Source organism: Rissa tridactyla, chromosome 19 (assembly GCF_028500815.1).
Source record: "Rissa tridactyla isolate bRisTri1 chromosome 19, bRisTri1.patW.cur.20221130, whole genome shotgun sequence".
Taxonomy (NCBI): Eukaryota; Metazoa; Chordata; class Aves; order Charadriiformes; family Laridae; genus Rissa; species Rissa tridactyla.
In genome coordinates, this window is record NC_071484.1 from 2,666,528 (window position 1) to 2,690,370 (window position 23,843).

The 23,843-nt window shown below is 63.9% G+C and overlaps 3 protein-coding genes across 11 annotated transcripts; 2 read left to right on the forward strand and 1 right to left on the reverse strand.

Moving 5' to 3' along the window:
* The first annotated feature begins 1,656 nt into the window (after positions 1 to 1,656).
* Positions 1,657 to 9,890, forward strand: ACBD4 (acyl-CoA binding domain containing 4). 4 transcript variants are annotated; one of them, XM_054224622.1, is made up of 10 exons: positions 1,657 to 1,792; positions 1,906 to 2,026; positions 2,390 to 2,474; positions 2,545 to 2,665; positions 5,210 to 5,323; positions 6,532 to 6,638; positions 7,350 to 7,500; positions 8,482 to 8,639; positions 9,136 to 9,180; positions 9,355 to 9,770. In XM_054224622.1, exons 1-10 carry the CDS (start codon positions 1,708 to 1,710, stop codon positions 9,463 to 9,465), a joined length of 1,098 nt encoding a protein of 365 aa, XP_054080597.1. In that variant the 5' UTR covers positions 1,657 to 1,707; the 3' UTR covers positions 9,466 to 9,770. The 4 variants fall into 4 exon arrangements, with proteins under 4 accessions (XP_054080597.1, XP_054080595.1, XP_054080596.1 ...); XM_054224620.1 differs by having other exon boundaries at positions 9,136 to 9,775; XM_054224621.1 differs by lacking the exon at positions 5,210 to 5,323 and having other exon boundaries at positions 9,136 to 9,890.
* Positions 9,891 to 11,154: 1,264 nt separating this feature from the next.
* HEXIM1 (HEXIM P-TEFb complex subunit 1) lies at positions 11,155 to 12,879 on the forward strand. Its single transcript, XM_054224801.1, is given in 4 exon segments — positions 11,155 to 11,803; positions 11,805 to 11,996; positions 11,998 to 12,153; positions 12,778 to 12,879. Coding segments are annotated over 4 exon segments (1,029 nt in total). The 5' UTR covers positions 11,155 to 11,224.
* Positions 12,880 to 13,147: 268 nt separating this feature from the next.
* On the reverse strand, positions 13,148 to 17,516 carry LOC128919370 (uncharacterized). Of its 6 annotated transcripts, none has more exons than XR_008469886.1 (5): positions 17,260 to 17,492; positions 16,514 to 16,684; positions 15,441 to 15,603; positions 14,104 to 15,081; positions 13,148 to 13,856 (listed from the first exon to the last, which is right to left on the reverse strand). XR_008469886.1 is itself a non-coding variant. In XM_054224664.1 (5 exons), the coding sequence occupies exons 1-5, from the start codon at positions 17,480 to 17,482 to the stop codon at positions 14,547 to 14,549; spliced, it is 939 nt and encodes a 312-aa protein (XP_054080639.1). In that variant the 5' UTR covers positions 17,483 to 17,492; the 3' UTR covers positions 14,011 to 14,546. The 6 variants fall into 6 exon arrangements, 4 of the variants coding, with proteins under 4 accessions (XP_054080639.1, XP_054080638.1, XP_054080636.1 ...); XM_054224664.1 differs by lacking the exon at positions 13,148 to 13,856 and having other exon boundaries at positions 14,011 to 14,858; positions 15,012 to 15,081; XR_008469887.1 differs by lacking the exon at positions 17,260 to 17,492 and having other exon boundaries at positions 13,148 to 13,873; positions 13,990 to 15,081; positions 16,514 to 17,186.
* Between the last annotated feature and the right edge of the window lie 6,327 nt (positions 17,517 to 23,843).

A 23,843-nucleotide genomic window follows, 5' to 3' on the forward strand; every position in this document is an offset into this window, starting at 1 on the left:
TCCACTGCCTTGTCCCAGTGCAATATCCCAGTTCCCCAGTGCAGTGTTCCAGTGTCCCAATGCAGTGTCCCAGTGTGATATCCCAGTTCCCCTGTGCAGTGTCCCAGTGCAATATCCCAGTTCCCCAGTGCCCCAGGCCACACTGCATTGTCCCAGTGCAGCGTCCCAGTGTCCCAGTGCAGTGTCCCAGTGTGATATCCCAATTCCCCAGTAGTGTCCCAGTGCAATATCCCAGTTCCCCCGTGCAGTGTCCCAGTGCAGCGTCCCAGTTCCCCAGTGCAGCGTCCCAGTGCAATATCCCAGTTCCCCAGTACAGCGTCCCAGTGTGATATCCCAGTTCCCCAGTACAGCGTCCCAGTGCAGCGTCCCAGTTCCCCAGTGCACTGTCCCAGTGCGATATCCCAGTTCCCCGGTGCAGCGGCCCTGTCCCCTGGTGCATTCCCCTGGGGCCCTCGGCGCATGGCCCCCGCGCGTTGTCCCCATGCCAGCTGCATCACCCCAGCGCACCGTCCCGGTGCCACAGCGCACGGCCCCAGCGTCCCCGTGCGTGGCCCCAGTATCCCGGATGACTGTCCCAGTGCCCAGGACACGGCCCTGCTGCCCCGCTGCGTCACCCCCACGCGTGGCTGCGCTGCCTGGGCCCCGTCCCGCTGCACAGACCGGGTGGCCCCGTGCAATGTCCCCTGTGCTGTCCCCGCACCACGTCCCCGTGCAGCACCCCGTGTCCTGCCGCGCTGGGGCCCAGTCTCGGCACATCGCACCAGAGCACTGTCCCTCTGCACTGTCACTGCTCGCTGTCACTGCGCGCTGTCCTGCTGCGCTGGAGCACTGTCCCGGTGCCCTGTCCCGGTGCGCTGGAGCACTGTCCCGGTGCCCTGTCCCGGTGCATTGCCGTGGAACACTGTCCCGCCGCACCAGCTCACTGTCTCGGTGCACAGGTTCACCGTCCCCATTCACTGTCCCCGTGTCCTGGAGCACTATCCTTGGGCACAGTGACATTGCACTGTCCCGGTGCGCTGGAGCACTGGGATTCACTGTCCCCGTGCACCGGAGCACCGGGATTCACTGTCCCGGTGCACTGACGCTCTGGCACACTGTCCTCTTCCCATGTCCCGGTGCGTTGTCCCGGTGCACTGGAGCACTATTCCTGCGCACTGTCTCAGGGCATCGCCCCGGTGCACTGTCCCAGTGTACAGTGTCACCATCCCGGTGCCCTGTCCCGGTGTGCACACTCCTGTCCCGTGCCCTACCCCGGTGCTCTGTCCCGGTGCCCACACCCCCCGACCCGGTGCCCTGTCCCGGTGCCCCGTCCTGCTGCACACAATCCCTGTCCCGGTGCACACACCCACCGTCCCGGTGCACTCGCAGTCCCGGTGCCCAGTCCGGTGCCCACACTCACAGTCCCGGTGCCCCGTCCCGGTGCACACACCCCCTCTCCCGGTGCTCAGCCCCCCCCCCACGCACCCGTTCCCCCGCCCTACCCCGCGCCGCGTTCCCCCCTCTTCCCGCCAGGGGGCGCCGCGCTGCCGCCGTCCCTCTCCTCGCCTCCCCCCATTGGCTGCCGGGCGCGAAGGGGCGGGGCGACGACTTTCGGAAGCGGCGCTCTGATTGGTAGAGGGGTGGGGGTGTTGATTGAAGGCGGGCGCTGATTGGTCCCCGCCCTCTCCCCTCACGGAGGGAGAGCCGGGCAGCGGGGCCGGTAGCGCCATGGAGGAGGCGGCGGCGGCGGCGGCGGATTGCGGGGCCCAGTTCCGCGCCGCCGTCCAGGTTATCCAAGGGCTGCCCCGGAGCGGTGAGTTGGGGGTCCGAGAATGGGGTCGGAGGGGCTGCGGCCGGGAACGGGGCCGAGGGGCAGCCGCCCCCGGCCCCGTTCCCGGCCCTGCTTGAAGTCGTGTCCTTCCGTAGGTTCCTACCGGCCGTCTTATGAGGAGATGCTGCGTTTCTACAGCTACTACAAGCAGGCGACGGCGGGGCGCTGCCAAGGCCCCAGGCCCGGCTTCTGGGACCCCATCGGCCGGTACAAGTGGTAAGGCCACCGGGTCCGGTTCCCCCCACCCGGGTCTGGTTATCCCCTGTGCCGTTCCCCTCGGGTCCGGTTATCGCGCCTCCCGTCCCCCCCGGGTCCAGTTCCACTCCCCCCTCCCCGGGTCCAGTTATCCCCCCTCCTGTCCCCTCCGAGTCCAGTTCCCCCCATCCTGGGTCCGCTTATCCCGCCTCCCGTCCCCCCCGGTCCAGTTCCCCCCACTCCCAGGTCCGGTTATCCCCCCACCCCATTCCCTCTGAGTCCAGTTCCCCCCCCTGCCCGGGTCCAGTTATCCCCACTTCCATCCCGCCCCGGGTCCGGTTCCCCCCCGCCCCTTCCTCACCTCACGGCCACTGCCCCCCACAGGGATGCTTGGCACAGCCTGGGGAGGATGTCCAAAGAGGAGGCAATGGCAGCTTATGTGGCCGAGATGAAGAAAGTGGCCCAAAAGGTAACGAGGAGGGGGAGAGCGGGGTCGGTGGGTGCTTGGTGGTGCCCCTGGTGAGCTCCTGACCCCCCAGGTCATCGACACGGTGCCCATGGACGAGACGACAGAGGAGATGTTTGGGTACTTCGAACCGCTCTACGAGGTGATCCATGACATGCCCCGGCCCCCTGAGGCCTTCTTCAAGAGGAAAAGGGGTGAGTGGGAGCCGCTGTGCCCTGCTTGTGCCCAGCGCGTCCCCCACCTCTGTGCCACACTCCTCTCTCCTGGCACGTCACTCTTCCCTGCTTGCTTCCGCGCTGGTGTGGCCATCACCGCTGGGCTCTGCTCCTCACCAGGGCACATCGTTCTTTCCCCCCTGAGGGGGGGACAGGATGGACGCACCACGTCCCATCTGACTCCCCTGCTATCACCCAGCTGCTGCCAAGCTGCTTGTTTGGGCACCCCCCAAACAAGTGTCTCTTTGAGTGACGCAGGTGTCTTTTCAGCTTGGGCTTTCTCTCTGCAAAACTTTGAGAAGAGGACTTGAGGTTTGGCTTCCAAGTGCCCCTTGGCCCCAATCCCTGGAGCCAGGGATCGGCTTCCGTGGGGTGTTGGGGCAAGCAGGCTGTGCTTTCTCTTGGTGCTGGCCCACCTCCGGGTAAGGCGGGCTGTGTACAGTGAACGCGGGTCATCTCATGTAAACATATGGATAGGCCGGCCAGCTTTTGCCGTGGAGTGGATATGGAGAAACTGGGGTTGAGAAACGGGATTACTGGGACCGCCTGGTGCTAGATCAGAGTCCTTCTATGCCTGTGGCTGCTGCCTCAGGCTGAGAGGTGGCTGGGGACATGTCCCACCCCCGGAGCAGGGCAGTCCTCGGTGTACCTGACTTGTGAGAAGCCTGCATGAGTGAGGGGCTGGACGTGGTGGTTCAGAAAAGCGTCGGCTAGTGCGGAGCTGTGTGTCTGGAGGTTTGGCTGTGCCGTGTCTCCAGTAGATGAGCTCAGCAGCAGATGAGCTTTCAGGGTATATTTGCAGCGGTTGTGTAAACTGTCAGTGCTTTGCTAATGTTGGAAGAGCACTGACAAATAGCCTCGCTCCCCGCCTGTCCCCAGGCATCTGTCCTGCGTCTGTCACATCTACTGTCACCTCCTGCTTCCAACAAGGATGCTGAAAACACGCCGCCTGTAGGGCTTGACCTCAGGATGGCTGCGCCTTCCTGTGGTACCCAAGTGCTGTTGTTCTCCATTTTGACACTGAATCTCCTTTAAAAGGCAAATAGACTCGGCTTTTCTCTGGAACATAAAAGCTGGGTCAAAACTCCTGGTCATTACCCTCATGGGAGTGTCATCCTGCGCTACTGTCACTTAAATTCACAGTAGCATCTGTGGAGCGAATGAGCCCGAGGCGCCTGGTTTAAGCTGCTGAACATCTTATGCTGTTGAGTCATTTGTGTTAAAGGTTCTCAAAACCGCCTTCAGATTTTGTGTGATTGCAGCTTCTGTTACCAATAAGCCAGAGGAGAAAGGTGGTTTTAGACACCACGGCGGGTGGGAGGGGTGTGTGGAAGGCGCAGGGCCCTCGGCGGCTGTGGAGCTTTTGGGGAACAGAGGCGCTGCGCCGGGGGAGTCCGGGCAGGTTTGGTTTTGTTCATTTACAAAGTCAACACACCGTAAAGTGGCACTTGGAACCCAAATCGTGAACAGTTCAGGGTCCCAAGAGGTCTAAAGCCTCACCAGCATCTTGTATGTGTAGGCCAAGACTCTGAAGCAAGCAGTAACTGACAATTAAGCTTTTAATGAGCAGGCCTGGTGCTGCCCTGCCAGCCCTGCAGGTGCAGGGGGCTGGAGTTGGAGCAAGGTAGCGATGTGTGAGGTGGCAGGACCCTGCCTGCACCCTCCCCTGCTATGGGGCAGGTTTAGAGGCCACAGCACATGCGCTGAGGAGAGATTTGAGGACAACGATGGTCCCTGAGCAGAGCAGCCCTGGCCCTAACTGCTGTGTGGGGTGAGGGCTGCCCTCGTCCTCCCCAGGGGCGTTCAGTCACCTGGGCTGGGCTCTGGGGGGTCCCGCAGCCGTGGGCACGCTGCGGTGGCAAAGGCAGGTTGGGAATGGCGGAGATGTGCGGGCAAGGCACAGGCAGGGCAGGTTGCCACATACCTGCCTGGCCAGGAGCAGGGAGCAAAGTCCCCAGGGGCAGCAGGAAACGTGGCTGGGCTTAACCCCGCGGGCTCGGCGGGGAGGGCTGGATCCCCGGGCCCAACCTGGGGTGCTGCTGCCAGCTGAAAGCCCCCGCAGGTGATGTGCCGTGCGCTGCCTGGACAAGGCTCTCCCCAGCCAACCCTTCTTGCGTTAGGCTGTTTGTTACCGTGGATGTGCCGTGTGCCCTGCCAGGGGACGAGGACGGTGGCCGTTATCCGTTGGTGTTAACCCAGCTGTTGGCTGGTGCTGATCCCTCTGCCTGCTGCCGCAGGGGCTCGGGGAACAGGGATTCTCCTGTCACCCCCGGGTGAGTGAGATGCTCTGCCCAGCGTAGACCCTGCTGACCAGTTGAGTTTGCGTTGATTCCCAGGCGTGGGCAAATGGAGCTAGCCCCTCTCCATCTCTGCTAGCCACTGTGCATGTCCGGAGGCTGCTGGCCTGCCTGGCAGGAGGGTGGCCCTGCATCCGTGTGTCCCCCAGCCGTGCTGAGCCCAGCCTGCACTGCGAGGATCGCCTGCAACGCGTTAATTCTCCTCTGCCTCTTCCCCTCCGTGCAGGCAGTCAGGAGCAGACAGCCAACCGCAACCAGGATGACCCAGCGAGCAGCCCGGCTCCGGAGCACCCCAAAGACGCCCTGCCCGAGGAGCAGCGGAACGGGCCGCACGTGCCAGGTTGGTCTCCCTGGTGTGACCAGCACCCGGCAGAGACCCCGCGGAGGAGACACTGGCATCGGGGCTGGGGAACTGTGAGCTTCAGGCACCTCTGGTCTGACTCTGCGGGTGTTTCAGGTGTCGCCCAACTCACGGCGAGCCAGAGCTGTTTGTGGGTCTGGCTCTTGATGCTGTTCTCGACGCCGGGGTAACCCTGAGCGTGGTGGTTGGACTCCGTGTTGCTCTTACCTGTGCCAAGGGGCCTGATTCTGCTAAATGCAGTGAGAAGGCGAGGGTGTTTCCCTGTGGACTGGGAAAACATTGCCTTGGAAGGTCCGTGTTCTGGGAGGGGACCTTCTCCATCGGCTGAAGCCAAGTCCGGCCCTTCAGCAGCACTGGGACCCATGGTGCCGAGCCCCAGCTCTCCCTGCCTGTGCCGGGGCTGACGCCTTGGTCCTTGGTTTTTCTTGTACACCCCCTTGCACATTCACCCACCCACCGCGGTGTCCCTTGAGGGCATGTGCAGTTCTCCCAGCCCGGAGGGGCCTCTCTCTGTGCCCTGCGTTGGGCAGGGTGCGCCAGGGAGGGAAACATTCTTCCTGCTGCCATCCCGGCCCTCCCCCAAGAAACATATATGGTCACCGAGCCAGCGCCTCCGTCCAGGCTGTGCCCCTCCTCGAGCACGCCTGGGCTGGCAGCGTGCGGGGAGCTGGGCAGCGTCCCTGCCTGCGCGGCGGGGTGTGCTGTCATCACCCCGCTGGCAGTTGGTGTGGTGGGAACGGTCCCTGCTCCCTCCCAGAGCAGCTGGGGCCGTGGATCCCGCTGGAGGAGCTCCCCACCGTGCCGGGGGTTCGGCTGGCTGCCACGGCAGCCCTGTCCCCAGGTGGGAGCTGCACAGGGGCACAGAAACCCTAAAATGGCACCGCGTCGGAGCGTGCCCGCCCATGAGCGGGGCTCTGTGACACTGTGGGCCGGAGAAGGGGGAATTCAGTCCTTGGATTAACGACTGTAATCTGGGAGTTAGTAACAGAGCTGGTTCCTTCCCCCTCTGTGCCTCAGTTTCCTTCTCCTCCTGCCTTGCCTTGCACATGCGGACGCTGCCCTCCTGCCCGCTTGTGGACCTGTTGTCTTGCGGCTGCGCTGAGCTTCTGCTGCCCTTCGGACATGGCCGAAGCACCTCTGTGCCCTGCCAGCGCTGCCCGCGGCTGAGCCCTGTGCTTCCCTTCCAGGAGGTGGGCTGGCTCCTGCCGCCGAGGCGCTTGAGGGTAGCCAGGTGACCAGTGACTCCGAGGGGGACGTGTACTGCGATACCCTGGAGCTTATGGAGCCTGAGCAGGTAACGGAGGGCTGGGAAGCGCTGGGAGGCTTTACCTGCTGCCAGCCTTGCCCTGCCTGCGCTGCACAGGCAGATCTCTCCGTGCTCGGCTCCGCACGCCACCGCGGCACTGCACTGCCGTGCTGGGAGCCCAGTGAGACTCCCAAAACCTACGAGGCCACCCGGCTGCACCCCTCTCTGCTTTGTGTCCCTCTTGGAGCCGGGTCCCCATCACCGAGGGGAGGCTGAGGAGCCCTCAGTGTGTCCCAGTACCACCCATAGCCCCCCATGTTCCTGCGGTGCGGTTCCTGTGGGGCACTGGTGGGCTGAATGAGGCCAGTAGCCCCAAGTGGGGCTGGTGGGGACACCTTGCTTACACCCCGGCCACTCGCTCTCTGCTCCCTGCCACCAGGCAACGTTTGTCACTTGGGGTGCTACGGCGAGGCTCAGGGTGGGCACACACACCAGTCCCCACTGCCCAGCTTCTCCTGGAGCTCTTTTGCCACCTCGAGCCTGGGCATTCTGCTCTGTCACCTCCCAAACCCTGTGCTCACTGGTGTTGCTGGTGGGATTCGGCTTCACTCAGCCCCACGCGCCCTCCACCACCAACACTGTCACCGCGGGGCTGGGGGACGACACCACCACCGCCCTGGCATCACCCGCCTCTCACCGGCTGTGCCCCTGGGGAGGGCAGCGGGGGTCTCAGGGCCCTTCTTCTCTCCCCTGGCGCAGGCTGGGTGGCCGCTAGGTCTCTCCCCGGATGGCATCGGGGCCGGGCCTGAGCCCCCCATGCCCCGCGGCACCAGGCAGGGGGAACGGGGCGAAGGCAGAAGAGGAGAGGGGAGGAGCGGCGCTGGCCTCGCAGCCCATGGCTCTGAGAGAGGTGGGTGCAGCGTTTGGCTCCTGCGCGCCTTCCCGCTGCTCCCTCCCCACCTCCCGGCACCCAGGGCTGGGTCTCCGGGGGGCTGCGACCACCAACGGGGCACGGTTTGGCTCCAGCGCCTAGGTCCTTCGGTAGCCGTGAGCAGTCCTGAGTGTCCCCTCTCATCATCCCTTGGTCCCCAAGCAGTTTGGTGTCTTTACCCCTCTAGGATGTGGCTTGTGTTGCCCATTTCTCACTAAATGGCTTAAATTTGGGGGATGCTCTACTGGCTCCTCTCCAGCAGCTGGCTGGGGAGTGCGGGTCCCTGGGTGCCTGCTCCAGGGTGGCATTGGGACAGCAGGGGTGATGCCACCGCCTCACCTGGGCACAGCCCACCCATCTCATGCTTATCTTCCCCCCCAAGTTAATGTTTTGGAAAACCCTCCTGGGCCGCTTGACCTTGGGAGTTGGCTTGTAAGGAGGCGGATGAAGCCAGGCTGGGCCGTCCCCTGGGTGCCACAGGGGCTGGCACCGAGCCCCTGCCTGTCTCCCGCTCGCAGCGCCGGTCATCCGGGTGTTTGCCGAGCCGCAGCCGGGCGGGTTTGGGGCCTGGCAGGGGGGCAGCGGCGCAGGCGAGGCATCCTGCATGGCCTTTGGTGTCCCAGCAGCACCAGGTGAAGCCAGGTGACCCACATGTACCCCTGCACCCGCCGTGGCAGCAGGCTGGAGGTCACCCACTGCCACCACCTGGGGGGGAGGTGGTGGCCTGTGTCCCCGAGGACGGGGTGGCTGGGCTGGGAGCTCCCGGCTCTGCCCGGAGCGGCTGCAGTGTGGGCTGAGCCAACAGCGTGCGGTGTGGGCACCGGTGAGCTCCATCGCTCCCCGTTGGGTGACAGCGCACAGGGGTCCTGGGGGAGCGTGAGGGGGGCTCGGGCTGCCGGGCCCCATCCCGATGGGCACCCTGTGCCCCCCCCGAGCAGCACCCATCTCTGTGCCCCACAGATCTCCAGCTCGCCGGGGGGGAGCAGGATGCCGAGAGCACCCAGGGGCTGCCGGACCAGCTGGACACCCACGTGGCCGGCACCGTCCGGGCCCTGCAGGATGATATGCGGCGAGTGCTGGAGCGCCTGAGCGAGCTGGAGACGCTCGCCTCTGCCCAGGTAGGTGCCACGCGGGGAGCCGCCATGTGCCGATGCCGGCCAGGCCGCGATGCCCGCGCCGGTGTAGGCCAGGCTGGCAGGGCTCAGCCCGGGGAGACCTCCGGGTTTGGTGACACATCCTGGCAGGGCGGAGGTTGTGCTGCTCTCATCTGCCCTGGGGGGCAGGCAGGGAACTGGGGGGGCAGGGAGGGCGCAGGCAGGGAGCTGGGGGAAGCGGGCAAGGTGCCTGTTGTGCAGGCAGGGAGACAGGAGAGGCATGCAGGGAGCAGGCAGGGTGCCAGCGGGCAGGAAGGGAGCCGGGGGAGGCAGGCAGGGAGCCACTGCCCCCCTCATTCCATCGCCCCCAGGGATCCCACCCCGGTTTCACCATCCGCATCCCTCGCAGGAGCCCTGAGTGGGCTCAATTCCGCCCCTTCCCTCCCGCTCACGGGGCCGCAGGGGCTGGAAAGGGGGTGCCCAGCCCCCGCCTGCACCCCAAAACTCCCTTCTCTTGCAGGGGGATGCAGCTGGGACCGACCCTGGCCGCTTGCTCGCTCCACGGGTGAGTTGGAGGTGGTGGCATGAGGGATGTGACAAGGACCACCGGGCTGTGACAGTGGCCTGCTGCCACTGGCCTTTCAGCAGAGGGCTGGGGGGGCTGTCTGGTCACTGTCTGGTCACACCGGTGCCACCTTTGTTCTCCTCCCCACGGTGCCTCTCTCTGTCCCCTCGCCAGGAAACGTCCCCATGGCCCCTGACCGTCTCCCCGCGCACCCTGCTCTTCCTCATCGCCTGGCCCTTCGTCACCCAGTGGCTGCTGCGCCGCTGGCAGGGCAAGATGAGGTGACAGCCGCGTCCCCCATGCCACCTCCGGCCCCGACTCGGGGTGCAGGATGTCACCATCCCGCTTAGACGCGCCACGGGATCACCGAGGGAAGGGCCTCACCCAGCCAGGGGGGTCTCCCGCGGGCCGGGACCCCCCCATCCCCGGGGGGACAGGGACGCCACTGCGCACCGCTGATTGTCACCGTCACTCTCAGGGTCACTCATCTGCCGGGATGGACATGGGAATGTCTGTCCGTGGGGTGCGGGATCGCCCCGAAAGGGATCCCCCCGGGACAAAGGGGGCGGGGGGGCGGGGGGATCCCCTCACTGCCATGCACAGAGGGACCTGGTGCTGGGGGGGGCGGTGGGGGACAGACACCGTCCCTGTCCCCGGGTTCCATGACGTGCTTGGACATCTGAACCTCAATTAAAGTTGCCTTTTCAATCTGTCCCCGAGCTGTCTGCTGGGGGGGGACGACGACAGCCATCACCCTGGCCACCCCCCTTACCCCCGCCATGGTGGCAGCTGCCAGGTTCCCTTTTTTTTTTTTTTTTTTTGGGGGGGGGGGGGGAGGTGTGGCAGGGCATTGTCCCCAAACCTCGACTTGTCCTCCCTGGCCACATCCTGTCCCCATTCTTAGGGTCCCCAAGGCCATGGCAGAGGGTGGCGGTGCCGGGAGGGGACCCTCGGGGTGGCAACCCCCAGCCCCCCCCCCCCCCCCCCCCTCGCCCGGGGGTTGCCACCGCCCCCGCTCAAGGACCGTGTGAAGGACGGGGGGACACCGCCCCTGTGGGGGTGGCAGGATCAGGCCCCGGGCTACCCTGACCTCCCCCCCCCCCCGAAAAAAAAAAAAGGACGCGGTTCCTTTAAGGCGGGACTTGTTTACCGCTCGGGTTTGTTTACATCTCCCTCCGCCCGCCTGCACAGCCACACCACGCAGCGCGACTGCGGGGTTCCTCCGCCCACTGCCCCCCCCGCCCCCCTCTTCCTTCCCGGGGGCGTCCCCGCCGCCCGCCCCGTTACAGATTCCACCCCCCGGGGGGAAAAAGGCAGGGGGGGGACGGGACACACGACGACATCCAAGCACATCCCTCTGACTCCTCCGCGGTGCGGAGGGACTCTTTTTTCGGGCCGCCCCACCTGCTCCGGAGGAGGGGGAACGCGGCCCTGAAGGTCGCCGGGCTCCGCTCCCGGTGGCCCCCCCACCTTACTCAGCGTGTGGTACATCCCGGCCCCGCCTTCTCCCTTTTCGGATTGGCGGCGCCGCGCAGGAGTGACACCCGGCGTGTCCAATGGTGGCGCAGCTCCCGCCGGGCGTAGTGGGCGGGGCGCGGCCGGTGTTCCCGCCCTCCTCGCCCGCCGATTGGCGGCGGGGGCGGCACCGCCCGCACGCGGCGGGCGGGGCGCGGCGTGCGGCGGGGCGCGCGGCGGGGCGGGGCGGGGCAGCGCGCCTGCGCGGGGCGGGGCGGGGCGCGCGCCGGTATTTAAGGCGGGGGAGCGGGCGGGGAACGGCAGTCGGGAGCAGGCGGCGGCGGCGGCGGGTGGCAGCGCGGGGCGGGGCGCGGCGGAGGCGGCAGGGGGGAGGCGGCGGCGCGTGCCATGCGCGCGGGGGGGCGGGCCCGGCGGCGTTAACCCCTCGGCGACCGGTATCGGTGACCCCCGGGGCCTGGGCCCCGCGCCATGGCCCGGGCGGCCTGAGGGGGAAACGGGGAGTTTGGGAGGGGGGGTGGTGGTGGGGGAGCGGCCCCATGCGGCGCGGGTAGCGCCGGTCCCCGAGGGAATGGAGCCGAGCGCCATGGCCGACGCGGCGCCGGAGCCCCAGAGCGAACCGGAGCCCCGCGGTGAAGCGGAGCCGGAGCCCGAGCCCCAGCCCGACGGCGGCGAGGCGGCGGCGGACGGGGAGGCCGGGCGACTGCCGCCCCCCGGGGCGGAGGAGGCGGCGGGCGGCGCCGAGGGGCGGCCGGCGGCGGGCGGAGCGGCGCGTCCCGGCCTGGGCCCGCGGTACCGGCCGGCGGTGGGTCGCACCGAGGAGTGGCCGGTGAAGAAGAAGCACCGTCGGCGGCCGTCGAAGAAGAAGCGGCGCTGGAAGCCCTACTCGAAGCTGAGCTGGGAGGAGAAACAGCAGTTCGACGAGCGGCAGAGCCTACGCGCCTCCCGGCTGCGGGCCGAGATGTTCGCCAAGGGGCAACCGGTGGCCCCTTACAACACCACGCAGTTCCTGATGGAGGACCACGACCAGGAGGAGCCGGACCTGAAAACCGGGCTGTACCCGCGGCGAGGGGCCGCCAAGTCGGAGGACACGAGCGAGGAGGATTTTCTGGAGGAGGGGACGGAGGAGGACGGGGGCAGCGACGGGATGGGGGGGGGACGGCAGCGAGTTCCTGCAGCGGGACTTCTCGGAGACCTACGAGCGGTACCATGTGGAGAGCCTGCAGAACATGAGCAAGCAGGAGCTGGTGAAGGAATACCTGGAGCTGGAGAAGTGTCTGTCCCGCATGGAGGAGGAGAACAACCGGCTGAGGATGGAGAGCAAAAAACACGGGGGGGAGGCCGGGGCGGGGGGGGGAGGCGGCGCGGGTGCGGCAGCTGGAGCTGGAGGTGGACCGGCTGCGGGCCGAGAACCTGCGGCTGCTGCGGGAGAAGGACCTGCCCCGGCAGGAGAAAGGCCCCCTGCAAGCTGGGGGAGTGACCCTTGGGGGGGGGACGGGGGCGGGGGGGGGGCTTTTTACCGGAGGGGGAGGGGGGGAACGGGACAGGCCACCTTGTACATTGGACCCTTTTTAAGGGGGGGGGGGGATAAAGTGGGAGGGGGTTGGGGGGAGCCCCTTCATCCCTGGGGGTTATTGGGGGGGGGGGTGGGGGGTGGGTTGATGTATCGGTGATACCCGGCTTCTGGTTTAATTTTATTTTTTGTGTCTAAACAAAACAAAAAAAAAAAAAATCCCCCAGGAAAGCTGTAAATTGGCCCAACTGACTATATAAAAAAAAAAAAAATAATATAGAAGTCTAATAAATTTAATTACTTGTAACTGTAACCGTTTCGGTGTGCTTTCTAGAAAATATTCAGGATGGCATTCAGAAGGGAATACGTTTTGAATTATTTTCATGGTGTTCTAACCTGTCTGTGGCGTTGTTTGATTAAAACTACCTGTAATTTCCCACTTAACCCTTTTTTTGTTATATCCCCCCCCCCCCAATTCTCATTTCTAATCCTGCTCCACCGACTGAAATAGTTAAAAATCCCTGGAGGAGGGAGAACAGCTCTCAGTAGTGTGTCTAGGACGGACGCTGCTGAAGTATTAATAAGCTTAAAGTCTATTTGTTTGCCTAAAGGCTCGCCTAAACTTCACTTTCTTCCCTCCCGGGTCTCCAGGAAGGCAGGTCAGGGAGCTGGAATCTGGGGGAAAACTGCCTAAAAAAAAAAATGGACTTTGAGCTACAGGTGATGGGGGGGGGGGGGACGGGGGGGAACGGACGGGACGACTTAAAAAGTTTTTTTGGAGCAGCCCAGGGAAAAGTTTTAGTAGTCGCTCGGCCTCCGAAATGGCTGACGGAGGGCTGGGGGGGAGGCGAAGGCTGAACCTTTGGCTGCAGAACCTGCTGCTGGGGGGGGGGGGGGGGGGGGGGGGCAAAAACTCAGGAGGAGCTGTGTGGTCTGTGGGGTTGTTTTTTTTTTGGGGGGGGGGGGGGCGGGCAGGGGAAATGGGTAAATTAAAGGGTAAAGTACTGGAAGGTCCTGAGCCTGCTCCGCTTCCCTGTGGCGTAATCGAAGGGCATCGGGCTGAAAATTGGGGGGGGTGTTAATGAACGTGTACCTGGGGGGAGCAGCAGGGGTAACGCCCCCCCCCCCCCGCAAAGGCTACAGTGGAGGGGGGGTGGAAACAGCTTTTTATAAAAAAAAAACCCACAATAAATAAAGGGGTTAAGATGTAGGGGAGGAGGAGCCCGAGGTGGCCCCGGTGCGGGGGTTTGGGGGGGTTTACGGCAGCGCAGGGACCCCCGGGGCTCGCGGCGGGGTTTGGCAGGAGCCCGGCAAAGCCCGAGCTGCCGCAGGGCACGGGCTGGCACCGCTCCTGGGCTTCGGGGAGGGAATGGAGACAACTCCGGCAGGGCTACTTGCTCAAGAGGCCGGTAGCCGCCCGCGCTCCCTTCCCCGCTGCCATGACATCATTGGGCAGAGGCAGCGCCCGGTGCGGCTGCGGAGGGAGGCACCGGCGCTAACGAGGGAATCGGGATCTTGCTGCCCGGGATGAGCGACGCCAAACGCCGTGTCCATCCCCCGGCGCTGCTCTCCGGCAATTCCCTCTCCGGATCCTGCTGCCCCTGGATTTTCCTTTTCTCCTGCGTGTCCGAGGCCAACTCATTCCAGCAGCGGGTGCTACACCAGGGCCGTGAAACGTCGTTCCTAGCGCCTGAGTAACGTGAAAAACTTAAGGCAAGGAAATAATATTAGTCAAATGTCGCAGGGGGGGTGGTTACAGTGATGGCTGTTACCAAGTTTAGGGCACCCCCAGGGTTCGCCCCCCACCCCCCCCATCTACTTACCCCAAACTTCTTACCTTGAACTCCTGGGAATAAATCATTTCATTTATCTGCAACTGCTTTAACAAATACAACTTCCAAATCCCCTAAAAGTACCGTAACGATTGACTCCCCGACCTGCTTTGCCTCCACTCACTCTTCCCACTTTATTCTGGTCTCTGGTTTAACGAAGCCGAGTCTTCACACGAAGCAGGTTACCCCGATCCCCGCTGCCGGAGTGGGGGGGGTGTTTGCGTCTCCTTGCGAAGGTTCATTCCAGCTCCGGCATCCAAACCTCCTGGCAGACACGGCATCCGGGGAACCTTTGAAACCTCCGAGTGGATCAGTAACGGACGCGGAGCTCGTCGGCATTTCGCCTTCCCGGCCGGTGGGCTGAGCTCGCCCACCCTGGCCGCTCCGGAGCTGATCCGGAAGAGATGAGCTCGACTTTAGCTCAGCTGTTCCAGAGGAACAAATCAAATCCTAGCGATCGCCGGAGATAAAGGTGCCCCAGCCGGGTTGTGATGTGGTATCAAAGGGCAACAATTAGTCCCTCCTGAGGAGGAGGAGGCAGCGCTGTCTTAACTAGTCGAGGGCAAGTACCTCCCTGGAGGGCAAAGCAGCAACGCCTGCCAAGCCTTTGAAGCACATCCCTCCTCTCGCTGCCACCGCTTTGGTCTTTCCTGGGTTGTTTGAGCCAACTGGCCTTTATTCCGGCTGCTCCGGCGAGCCCAGGAACGCCGCCGGCAGGGCAGCACCCCGATGAGCCGCGCCGTGGCACAGGGAACCTGCCTGTCGGAGCTTGGCTGCGGGGCCGAGGGGTAGGAAGAGGCTCGTCGTCGCTCCGCCGGCTGCGGGAGGGCACCGCCGACACCGGCTCTGCCGCAAGAAACCTGGAAACATGGGGCGCAGAGGGCTAAAGGGCTTTCACAGTTCCCCCTCTCGCAAGGGTTTCCGCTTGTTGAGGAAAGGACCGCGCTTCTGTCCCGGGGAGAGGTAGAAATGATCGCAATAACGCACAAGAAAAGGGGTGTAAAACATCCCACCTGCGGTTGCGGCCATTCCTCTTCCACGCGTTGGTGTAAGGACAGAGCAGTTCCCTGAAAACGCTGCCGGCTGCAAGAAAATAATAATAAAAAAAAAAAAAAAAAGAAGGAAGTAGTCCATCTTAACAGCCCGTTAATGCTGTAATGTTGGCGTGAAGTGAAACCCGAATCCTGCCCCTGAACGCCGGCCGAGGGGACGGTGCAGCTCGTCTCCCCCCTCGGGACCGACGAAGCTTCACGGAGCGGGCTGCCGGTACCCCCCCGGCGCAGCCACTGGGTCCTGAAATCCATTACACCCCTCGGTTTAACGTCCCAGGTTTTATAAAGCAGGGACACGGTGCTGACAATAACGCTGTCGTCCTGCCTACGACTCGACTTGCGCTAATTGCATGTAACTCCGTTAGCTTGACGTGGGGAGGATATACTTACGCCGCTCTTGGGGATATCCCGGCGATTCTCCTGCGTTGCGAGATAAGCGGCATTTTGTTAAAAAAAGAAGGAGAATCTGCGGCACAGCGAGCCCCGCGCGCGCGGGGTTTCCCAACGCTCACCGACGAGGCCGTCGCCGAAAAGCTGGCGGCTTTTGGTCCATCTGTAACACATCAAACCCCGGCTGTTAGCATCAGCCCCCCGCCTTTGCTCCCACCCTACAAAAATAAAAACTAACAAACCAAAACCCCTCACGACGCGGGAAGGTGCAAGGCTTGAACTAAGCCCAGCCCTGATCGGTTTGGCAAAATCAACTTGAAATTAGATCTTCAGCTGTCGTGAGCGCGCAGAGACACACACGACGCTCAACTTCCCAGCTTTGGAAAGGCAGCAGTTTATAAAAAAAAATAAAAATACGAAGCTTCGGAGTTCAGGACCTAATAAAGCAACGTGGGAGTCACAAACTGTCGGCAGAGTCATTTCAACAAAGCGCTTTCTTCAAAAAAAGAACACCAAGTGCATAAATGGAAAATAATCCGGTTTTTAACTGGAAGAGTCCACATTTGACAGCGCAATCTGCGCTTAAACCAGAAGCCTCCAAAATCTCACTGTTTTACATCTAAACCAAGTCCCATTAATACCAGGGGATAAGCCGGCATTATCTGCCTTTTGCAGAGGGAAGAAAAACGCGGCTGAGGCAGTCGCCTAAAGAAATTCGGCCCGTAACGCAACCGGGAACTCAGCCCGGGCTCCCCGAGTGCCCCGAGCCTCACCGGGCAACCGAGCGCAGAGGCCGCCAGCTCAAAAACTCCCCAGCACGGAGTTGTTTATTTAAAAAAAAAAAAAAAAAAAAAAAGAAAAAAGAAAAAGTTGTTTTTTTTTTTTTTTTAAAAAAAACAGGCTTGCTTTTTTTTTTTTTTTTTCCCCCCTCCACGACTTTGCACAGGGCGGGGGGGGAAAAAAACCACCCCGCTCAGTTATTTCCACAGCCCTCATTTGCACCAGCCGGAGGAGTGGCATTTATAACTCCAAGACAAGGTTCGCTCCAGTTTATTATCAGCTCCAAAAGTTACCCCTTCGGCCCCGGCAACAGGCGAACGCTTTTGTTTTTACGTCTCTCCAAGCGCCACGGCGGTTAACCGCTGCCTCGGCAGACGGCAGCAAGGCGAGGGGAGGCCATATTAACAGCGATCCACTGGATCCGGCCGAGGAGAACCCCCTCCGGGAACCCGGCCGCGGTTCGGCTGAAACGTGTGAAACAAAGGATTAAATATGAGGGATTATTTTTTTCCCCGCCGCGTATGAAAAGGGTGTTGTGCGATGGCGCAGCGGACGGGGAGCAGCTTTCACCCTTCCAGGAAAACGTGTTTCCTCACCCAAAATTTCACTTTCAGTATAAACCTGCGCCGTTCCCCCAAAACCACCACCACCCCCCTCAACTTTGCTGCTACCGGGGGTCGGGCAGAACCAGCCCTGCGGGGAGCTCGGGCTGCTGCCTCCGAGCAACGTTCAGATACTGTTTAACGCCGGTTTTGCTAGAAAAACGTCACCCCCCCCGCGCTCCCCCCAGCATTACAGGTGAGGCGGGGGCCGAGGGGCCGCTTGCGAGAGGAGCCACCACAGGAAAACCCGCGGAGGCCGAGGCGGGGAAGGCCAGGCCGGGCCTTCCCCCGCCCCACTGCGCACGCAGCCCCCCGGACGACGCCCCGGGTCCCCCCCGGCTCCATACGAGGCGTTCCCGGCCGGGATAAAGCTCCCCCCGTCCCCCGGAGCCCTCACAGAAGGAGCGGTCGGTGGCGGTCGCGGCGCCGCCGCCCACCTGAGGGCCGGCGGGGAGAGCCGCGCTCCGCCGCCGGGGAAGGGAAGCCCGGCCGGGCCGCCCCGCGCTCCCGGCTCGGCGCCGCGGAGCTTCCCCCCCCCCACACGCCGGTCCCCGGCCGCTCACCGGCCTCGGCGGCGGGCAGCGAGGCCCGGAGCCGGCCTCCACACACACAAAATGGCGGCTGCCGCCGCCGCTCCCCCACCGCCCGCTCGGCCGCCATAGCCGGCGCCTCGGCCCCACCGCTCTTCCGCCAATCAGACGCCTCCGTGCGCGGCGGAGCCAATGGAAACGCGGTTCGTAGCGGAAGAGGCGGGGGCGCGCCGCCCGCCGCGGGGGGTTGTGGGGGATGTAGTCCCCCGCAGCGGCGGGACCGTGGGGAGCGGGAGGCCTCGGACTCGCTTTCCCGTGATGCCGAGCGGCGCGTTGCCGTGGCGACGGGCGGGGGCGCCGCGGGGGGCTGAGGCGGGCCGGGACCCCGCCGCTGCCGCCGCCGAGCGCTCCCGGGAGCGGCGAGCCGGAGCCGAGGCCTCCCTCAGGCCCTGACGCGGCTGCGGCCGGGCGCTGCCGGCCCTCCCCGGCCTCCCCTAAGCCTCTCGGCGGTGGCAACCCCCGCGTTGGGCGCTCAGGGCCCGCCGAGCCCCGGGGAGAAGGGTTATGACCGGGATAGAGACACTGAAATCGGCCCCGGGTGTTGCCAGGCCCGGCCCGGCGGTGGTACAGGAGGCCGAGGCCTCGCTCCAGGAAGGTTCCTGCCTCGAAGGGGCGACCCCAGCCCCAAAGGGGGTTGCCCGGCTCGAAGGAGGGGGTTGACCGTCTGAGGGAGGGGAGCCCAGCTCTAGGCCCGGCCTTCTGCTTCAACCGGCTGGCGCTTAACCCTTTAACGCCCCTTCTCCTCCTTCCAGCAGCGCTCCCGGATGGCGATTAGCAGGCCCGGATGGCAATTAACAGGCCTGGATGGCAATTAACGGACACGTCTCCCCGTGGGGAACGCGGCCTCTCCAGCCGGCACGGTGAGAGCTGACCGTCCTCGGGAGGTGGCGGTTCTCGCCCCAAATCAGCCTCCTCTGCCCAATTAATTCCAGCTCTGCCTCCTCCTCCTCCCGGCCGAGCCTGGGCTCCATCTTGGATCTCGGGGAGCGGAGCGACCCAAAGAGCAAAGTCGATGAGGAGCTTTTCTAAGCCGGGATTTTTCCCAGAGCTCCCGTTCTTGCCGCTGGCACTGGGTCGTGCTCCTCGCGGGTGGCCTCGCTGCCTGAGCCGCAGGTGTTGGGGACGGGGTTTTCCATCTGGCAAGTATGTAAGGGAATAATGTGTATTTTGGGGATCGGGACGCTTAAAAAGCAAAAATAAGCAATAATTTTTGTTTGCATAAAGGCAAAAAAAAAAAAAAGGCTGCCCATACGAAGACAAACATCTTGGGTTTTCCTTCCTTGGAGGGAAGTGTGGGACAGGCCAGGCCCTGGCTGTGTCCCCGTGTGATTTTTGGGAAGAATGATGCAGGGAATCAGCCTGTGCAGCTGCTGGAAGCTTTTTGAATTGAGTTTTTCTGTTGCAAAAAGGCAAAGAAGAGGTGTTTTTTTTTCTGGGCTGGTAAACCTCAAAATCACACACACGCCCCCACACACGTTGTTTTAGTGAGTGAGGGTTAGTTGTGCTGGATGTTTTCTGGCTGGAGGGTTGGTCTTGGAAATGGCCTGGCTGTTCCTGAACGGAAAAGGGGCTGGGGAGGTGTAAAATGGGCCAAATCTTGGGATTTGGGCAGGGAGGAAGGGGACAGGTCCACCGCTCCCCCTCTGTCTGTCCCAGTACGACCCTGCTCTAGATTCGGGGGACAGCGGGGGGCAGAACCCCCCTTTGCAGAGGGCCAGGGGGGCTGTGAAGGAGGCCGCTGCCTCCCGAGGGAGCTCCCGGCTGTCACCCCTGGTGTGGGACCGGTCGCCCCCAACCCCTCTGTGACCCTCCCTGGCCCCCCCGGGCTCGGTGCCAGGAGGGGCAGGCAGGGCTGGTAGCCAGCGGCAAGCCCAGGCTCGCCCCGCTCCGTGGTGGTGGCGGGGATGGCAATGGCTGACACAGCGCCAGGGAGCGCGGGAGGAGCCCTGCGCAGCCCCTCGCCTCCTCTGCGGGGGTTTGTCCCTGTCCCCTCCCGGGCTGGGAGACGTTGGGATCTTCAGTGGGGGGGAGAGGAGGGAGGCAGAGCCACGGTCATTGCTCCTCGCACCGCCTCAGCGCACCCTGAGCTCCCGGTGTGCGGTGGGGTGTGCTCCTGGTGCCAGCTCACCCCGGAGCACCCCCTTTTTTTGGGGGGGTTTCTCTCTCAGGAGCGAGGTCTGGGTAGCTGTGGCATTGTCAACTCAAGGACGCGACATTCCTCACCTACTGCAGGGGGGGTTTGACTCCCTGCGTGTCCCATTTCCCGGGTTTTTGTGCCTTTAGAGGGTCAGAACCCAATGACACCGCTAGGTCACGGGTGTTCCTGTCGTGTTCCCCCCTGCCCGCTCCTGCCCTCCCCTTGCCTGCGGTTGCCCGCAGCACAGGCGGGGACGCAGAGGGCTTTGCCGGAGCAGGGAAACGGCCTGGTGTGCCGATAACCCACATCTCCCGGGGCACTGAGCTTATCTTTCAGCCCGTGGCCGTCCCGGCACAGCTGAGCTGCACACACACAAATGTGCCGAGCCAGCCAGCGCCCGGCTCTGGCCCTTCCGTCACTTCGTACATGTCACATTTACCAGCGGGAGCGACGGTGAGGTTGCCACGTGCCATTATTTTTTGGCCCCGGTAGCCCGCGGGTTGCTGTATGGATCCAGAGGCTATCCCGCTCCCCCGGGTGCTCTGTGAAAGCGCTGGCGGTCCTGTCCCCGAGCCACTCCGCTTTCCCTGGGCTGGAGGAACCGGTTCAAGGTCCCGGCGGTGCCGGGGGGCTCAAGGCTGCACGGAGGAGCTGGACGATTTGGCAGCCGACCCCGCGCAGGGACAGGCTGAGCCCTGAGCTGCCAGTGCCGGAGGTTTTTATATTTTATAGCCCCGTTTTTATTTTATTTTTTTCCCCTGTATTTGTGTGTTTTCCAGCTGTGTTTTAACCTCTTCCACACCCTGGTGTGTCCAGGTCTGGGCACAGCCATCACCCCATCTGCCACCCATGGGTCCTCCTGCCCTTGGTGGCACCCAAAAGCCTGAGTGCTGTGACCCTTTCTGCACCTCTCGGGAATATTTTGGGGACATGGAACATTTGTACAAACCTCATCTTGCAGAACTGGCCTCCCGCGGGGTGGCAGACCCAGCTGGGTCCGTCCCCAGCCTCCCCTCAGGCTTTGCCGGGTGGGGAGAAGTGCCTCAGGCTGGATTTAAACTGGTGACGTGGTGGGGGGTGTCTCCTTCCAGAGCAGTTTTGGGGCTCGATTTGGAGTCGGAGCCGGGGTTATCCCGCCGCTGCCCCGGATGAAGCAGGGCTGGATGGGGCAGGGAGCTGCTTGTTGGGACCGGCCTGAGCTTGAGCAAAGCCCTCGGCGGCTGGGGCAGAGGAGGAGCGGAGGCAGCCAGCCCAAGGCTGGCAACCTGCAAATGGCCCTCGCTAGCCCAGACCTGGCCCCAAGCCCAGATGCGGCTCCCAGACCTGCCTCTCCCGGCAAACTGCCGCCGTGGGCAGCGCCGTGGCCGGGACACACAGCCCTGCCGGGGAACAGCCCACACACCCTGCCGCTGGGTGCCCTCGGGAGCGCCCGGGTGCCCTCACGCCCCCCGCAGTGCTGTCCCCAGGGCACCCGAAAGCCCAGCCTGTGACCCTGCTGTCACCTCGGACGGTTTGCGCGGCTGTTTCTCTTGTCAGGCCGAAGCTGATGTGAAACATCCCCCAGCACCAGCACGGCCTTTCCCACCCACTCCCACAGCCCAGACACCCATCTCCCAGCACCCGTCTCCCAGCGCCCATCTACTGCTATCCGTCTCCCAGAACGCATCTCCCAGCATCCATCTCCCAGCACCCAATTCCCGGTATCCATCTCCCAGTACCCAGCACCCATCTCCCAGCAACCAGCTCCCAGTATCCGTCTCCCAGTACCAGTTTCCCAGTACCCAGCTCCCAGCACCGCTCTCCCAGCACCCCTCTCCCAGTACCCATCTCCCAGTATCCATCTCCCCAGTACCCATCTGCCCGCACCCATCTCCCAGTACCCAATTCCCAGCTCCCTTCTCCCAGTTACCCAGCACCCAGTTACCACCTCCCTGTATCCCACCCATCTCCCAGTACCCATCTCCGAGCACCCACCTCCCAGAACCCACCTCCCAGCACCCATCTACCAGTGTCCATCTCCCAGTACCCAGTTCCCATCTCCCAGTTCCCATCTCCGAGCACCCATCTCCCAGTATCAGTCTCCCAGCACCCATCTCCCAGTATCCATCTCCCCGGTACCCATCTGCCAGCACCCAGTTCTCAGCTCCCATCTCCCCGTACCCAGCACCTATCTGGGTGTCCGTCTCCCAGTACCAATCTCCCAGCAACCACCTCCCAGTATCCATTTCCCAGCACCCAGAACCCACCTCCCAGTATCCGTCTCCCAGTACCCATCTCCCAGTATCCATCTCCCAGCACCCACCTGCCAGTACCCGTCTCCCAGCGGCCATCTCCCAGTTCCCATCTCCCAGCGTCCGTCTCCCAGTACCCAGTTTCCATCTCCCAGCGTCCGTCTCCCAGTACCCAGTTCCCATCTCCCAGTACCCATCTCCTAGCACCCAGCACCCAGCTTACAGCATCCATCTCCCAGTTCCCATCTCCCAGCACCTGTCTCCCAGCACCTGTCTCCCAACACCCATCTCCCAGTTCCCGTCTCCCAGTACCCATCTCCCAGGACCCATCTCCCATCTCCCAGTATCTGTCTCCCAGTATCCTCCTCCCAGTACCAATCTCCCAGTACTCAGTTCCCATCTCCCAGCACCCACCTCCCAGCATCCATCTCCCGGTATCCGTCTCCCAGTACCCGCCTCCCAGTACCAGTATCCCAGTATCCATCTCCCAGTATCCATCTCCCAGTACCCGTCTCCCAGTACCCGTCTCCCACCTCCCCGTGCTCTCACCTCCCGCTCTCCCAGTGCTCCCAGTGCTCCCAGTGCGGAGCTGCCCCCGCCCGCCCCGTTCGCCGCGGGGCGCCAGAGCCGCCCCCGTGCGCGCCGCCTGGCCCCGCCCACTACCGCCATGGCCCCGCCCCCCGCCGCGAGCCGCGCCCCTGGCCCCGCCCACCGCGTTGCGCAACGTCCTGGCCCCGCCCCGCCTCACGCTCCGCCCGCGGATGCCCCGCCCCCTCCTGGCCCCGCCCCCCCCCCGCGTGCGCAGCCGGCCCCACCCAGCAGCGAGCGCGCGCGGGGGCCGGGCGTGTCAGCGCGGCCACCTCGGGCCGGTCCCCCGGGGCCACCCGTGTCACACCCCCTGCCCCCCCCTGTCCCCGTGTCCCCCTGGGTGTCCCCGTGTCCCCCTGGGTGTCCCCTCCTGTCCCCGTGCCCCTCTGTGTGTCTCCAGGTCCCCTGAGTCCTCCCCCTGTCCCTTGGTGTCCCCAGACCCTCCCAGGTGCTACGTGGCTTCCACATGCCACCGTCCCTAGTGTCCCTTGTGTCCCCCCTGTGTGCCCCCGTGTCCCCTGTGTCATCTGCATCCCCCATCTGTCCCCCGTGACCTCTTATGGCTCCCATGTCCCCACCATCCCCAGTGTCCCCTACCTCCCCGGTGTCCCTTACATGTTCCCCTGGTCCCCCCATCCTCTCAGTACCCACCTCTGTCCCTGTGTCCTCGCTGTGCCCCTGCGTCCCCATGTCCTCCACGTGTCCCCTGTACACTCTATGTCCCCCATGTCCCCCATGTGTCCCCATGTCCCCTGTGCACCCCGTGTCCCACATATCCCCATGTCCTCCATGCCCCAATGTCCTCCACGTGTCCCCATGTCCCCCGTATACCCCACGTCCTTCATGTGTCTCCATGTCCCCTGTACACTCCATGTCCCCCATGTCCCCCACGTGTCCCCATGTCCTCTGTGCACCCCGTGTCCCACAAATCCCCATGTCCTCCATGTCCCCATGTCCTCCACGTGTCCCCATGTCCCCCGTATACCCCATGTCTCCCATGTGCCCCGCATGTCCCCATGTCCTCTGTGCACCCCATGTCCCACACATCCCCATGTCCTCCATGTTCTCATGTCCTCCATGTGTCCCTGTGTCCCCTGCACACTCCATGTCCCCCGTGTGTCCCCATGTCCCCTGCACGCTCCATGTCCCCCACGTCCCCCCATGTCCCCTGTGTCCTCCATGCCCCCATGCCCTCCCTATTGCCACGTCACCCATGTCCCCACACAGCCGGCCCGGGCGCTCACACCGAGTGCTGTGTCCCCAGATGACGGGGAGCAGGGACCGAGACCCCGCCCCGGGGGCGACGGGGAGTGGGGACCACGTGTCCCCCCCCGGGGTCATCGAGCCCATCCCTCAGGCACGATGGGATCAGTGAGGTGTCCCCGTCCCCACCCCACCCTGCCACCCGGCGTCAAGGTCCCCCGGCTGAACCCTGGGTGACGCCGTTTGTTGTAGGACCTACAAAAATGCAGAGG

What these genes read in the sequence shown, in the direction of transcription:
- ACBD4 (XM_054224620.1), top strand. Translation starts at nt 1,708, where the DNA reads ATGGAGGAGGCGGCGGCGGCGGCGGCGGATTGCGGGGCCCAGTTCCGC. An exon ending in CCCATCGGCCGGTACAAGTG is followed by an intron (nt 2,027 to 2,389) that starts GTAAGGCCACCG and finishes TGCCCCCCACAG; the next exon opens with GGATGCTTGGCACAGCCTGG. An exon ending in GAACGGGCCGCACGTGCCAG is followed by an intron (nt 5,324 to 6,531) that starts GTTGGTCTCCCT and finishes CTTCCCTTCCAG; the next exon opens with GAGGTGGGCTGGCTCCTGCC.
- LOC128919370 (XM_054224661.1), bottom strand. Translation starts at nt 17,482, where the DNA reads ATGGCGGCCGAGCGGGCGGTGGGGGAGCGGCGGCGGCAGCCGCCATTT. An exon ending in CTCTCCCCGCCGGCCCTCAG is followed by an intron (nt 16,685 to 17,259) that starts GTGGGCGGCGGC and finishes CACACGTTTCAG; the next exon opens with CCGAACCGCGGCCGGGTTCC. An exon ending in CTGTTGCCGGGGCCGAAGGG is followed by an intron (nt 15,604 to 16,513) that starts GTAACTTTTGGA and finishes GATGTGTTACAG; the next exon opens with ATGGACCAAAAGCCGCCAGC.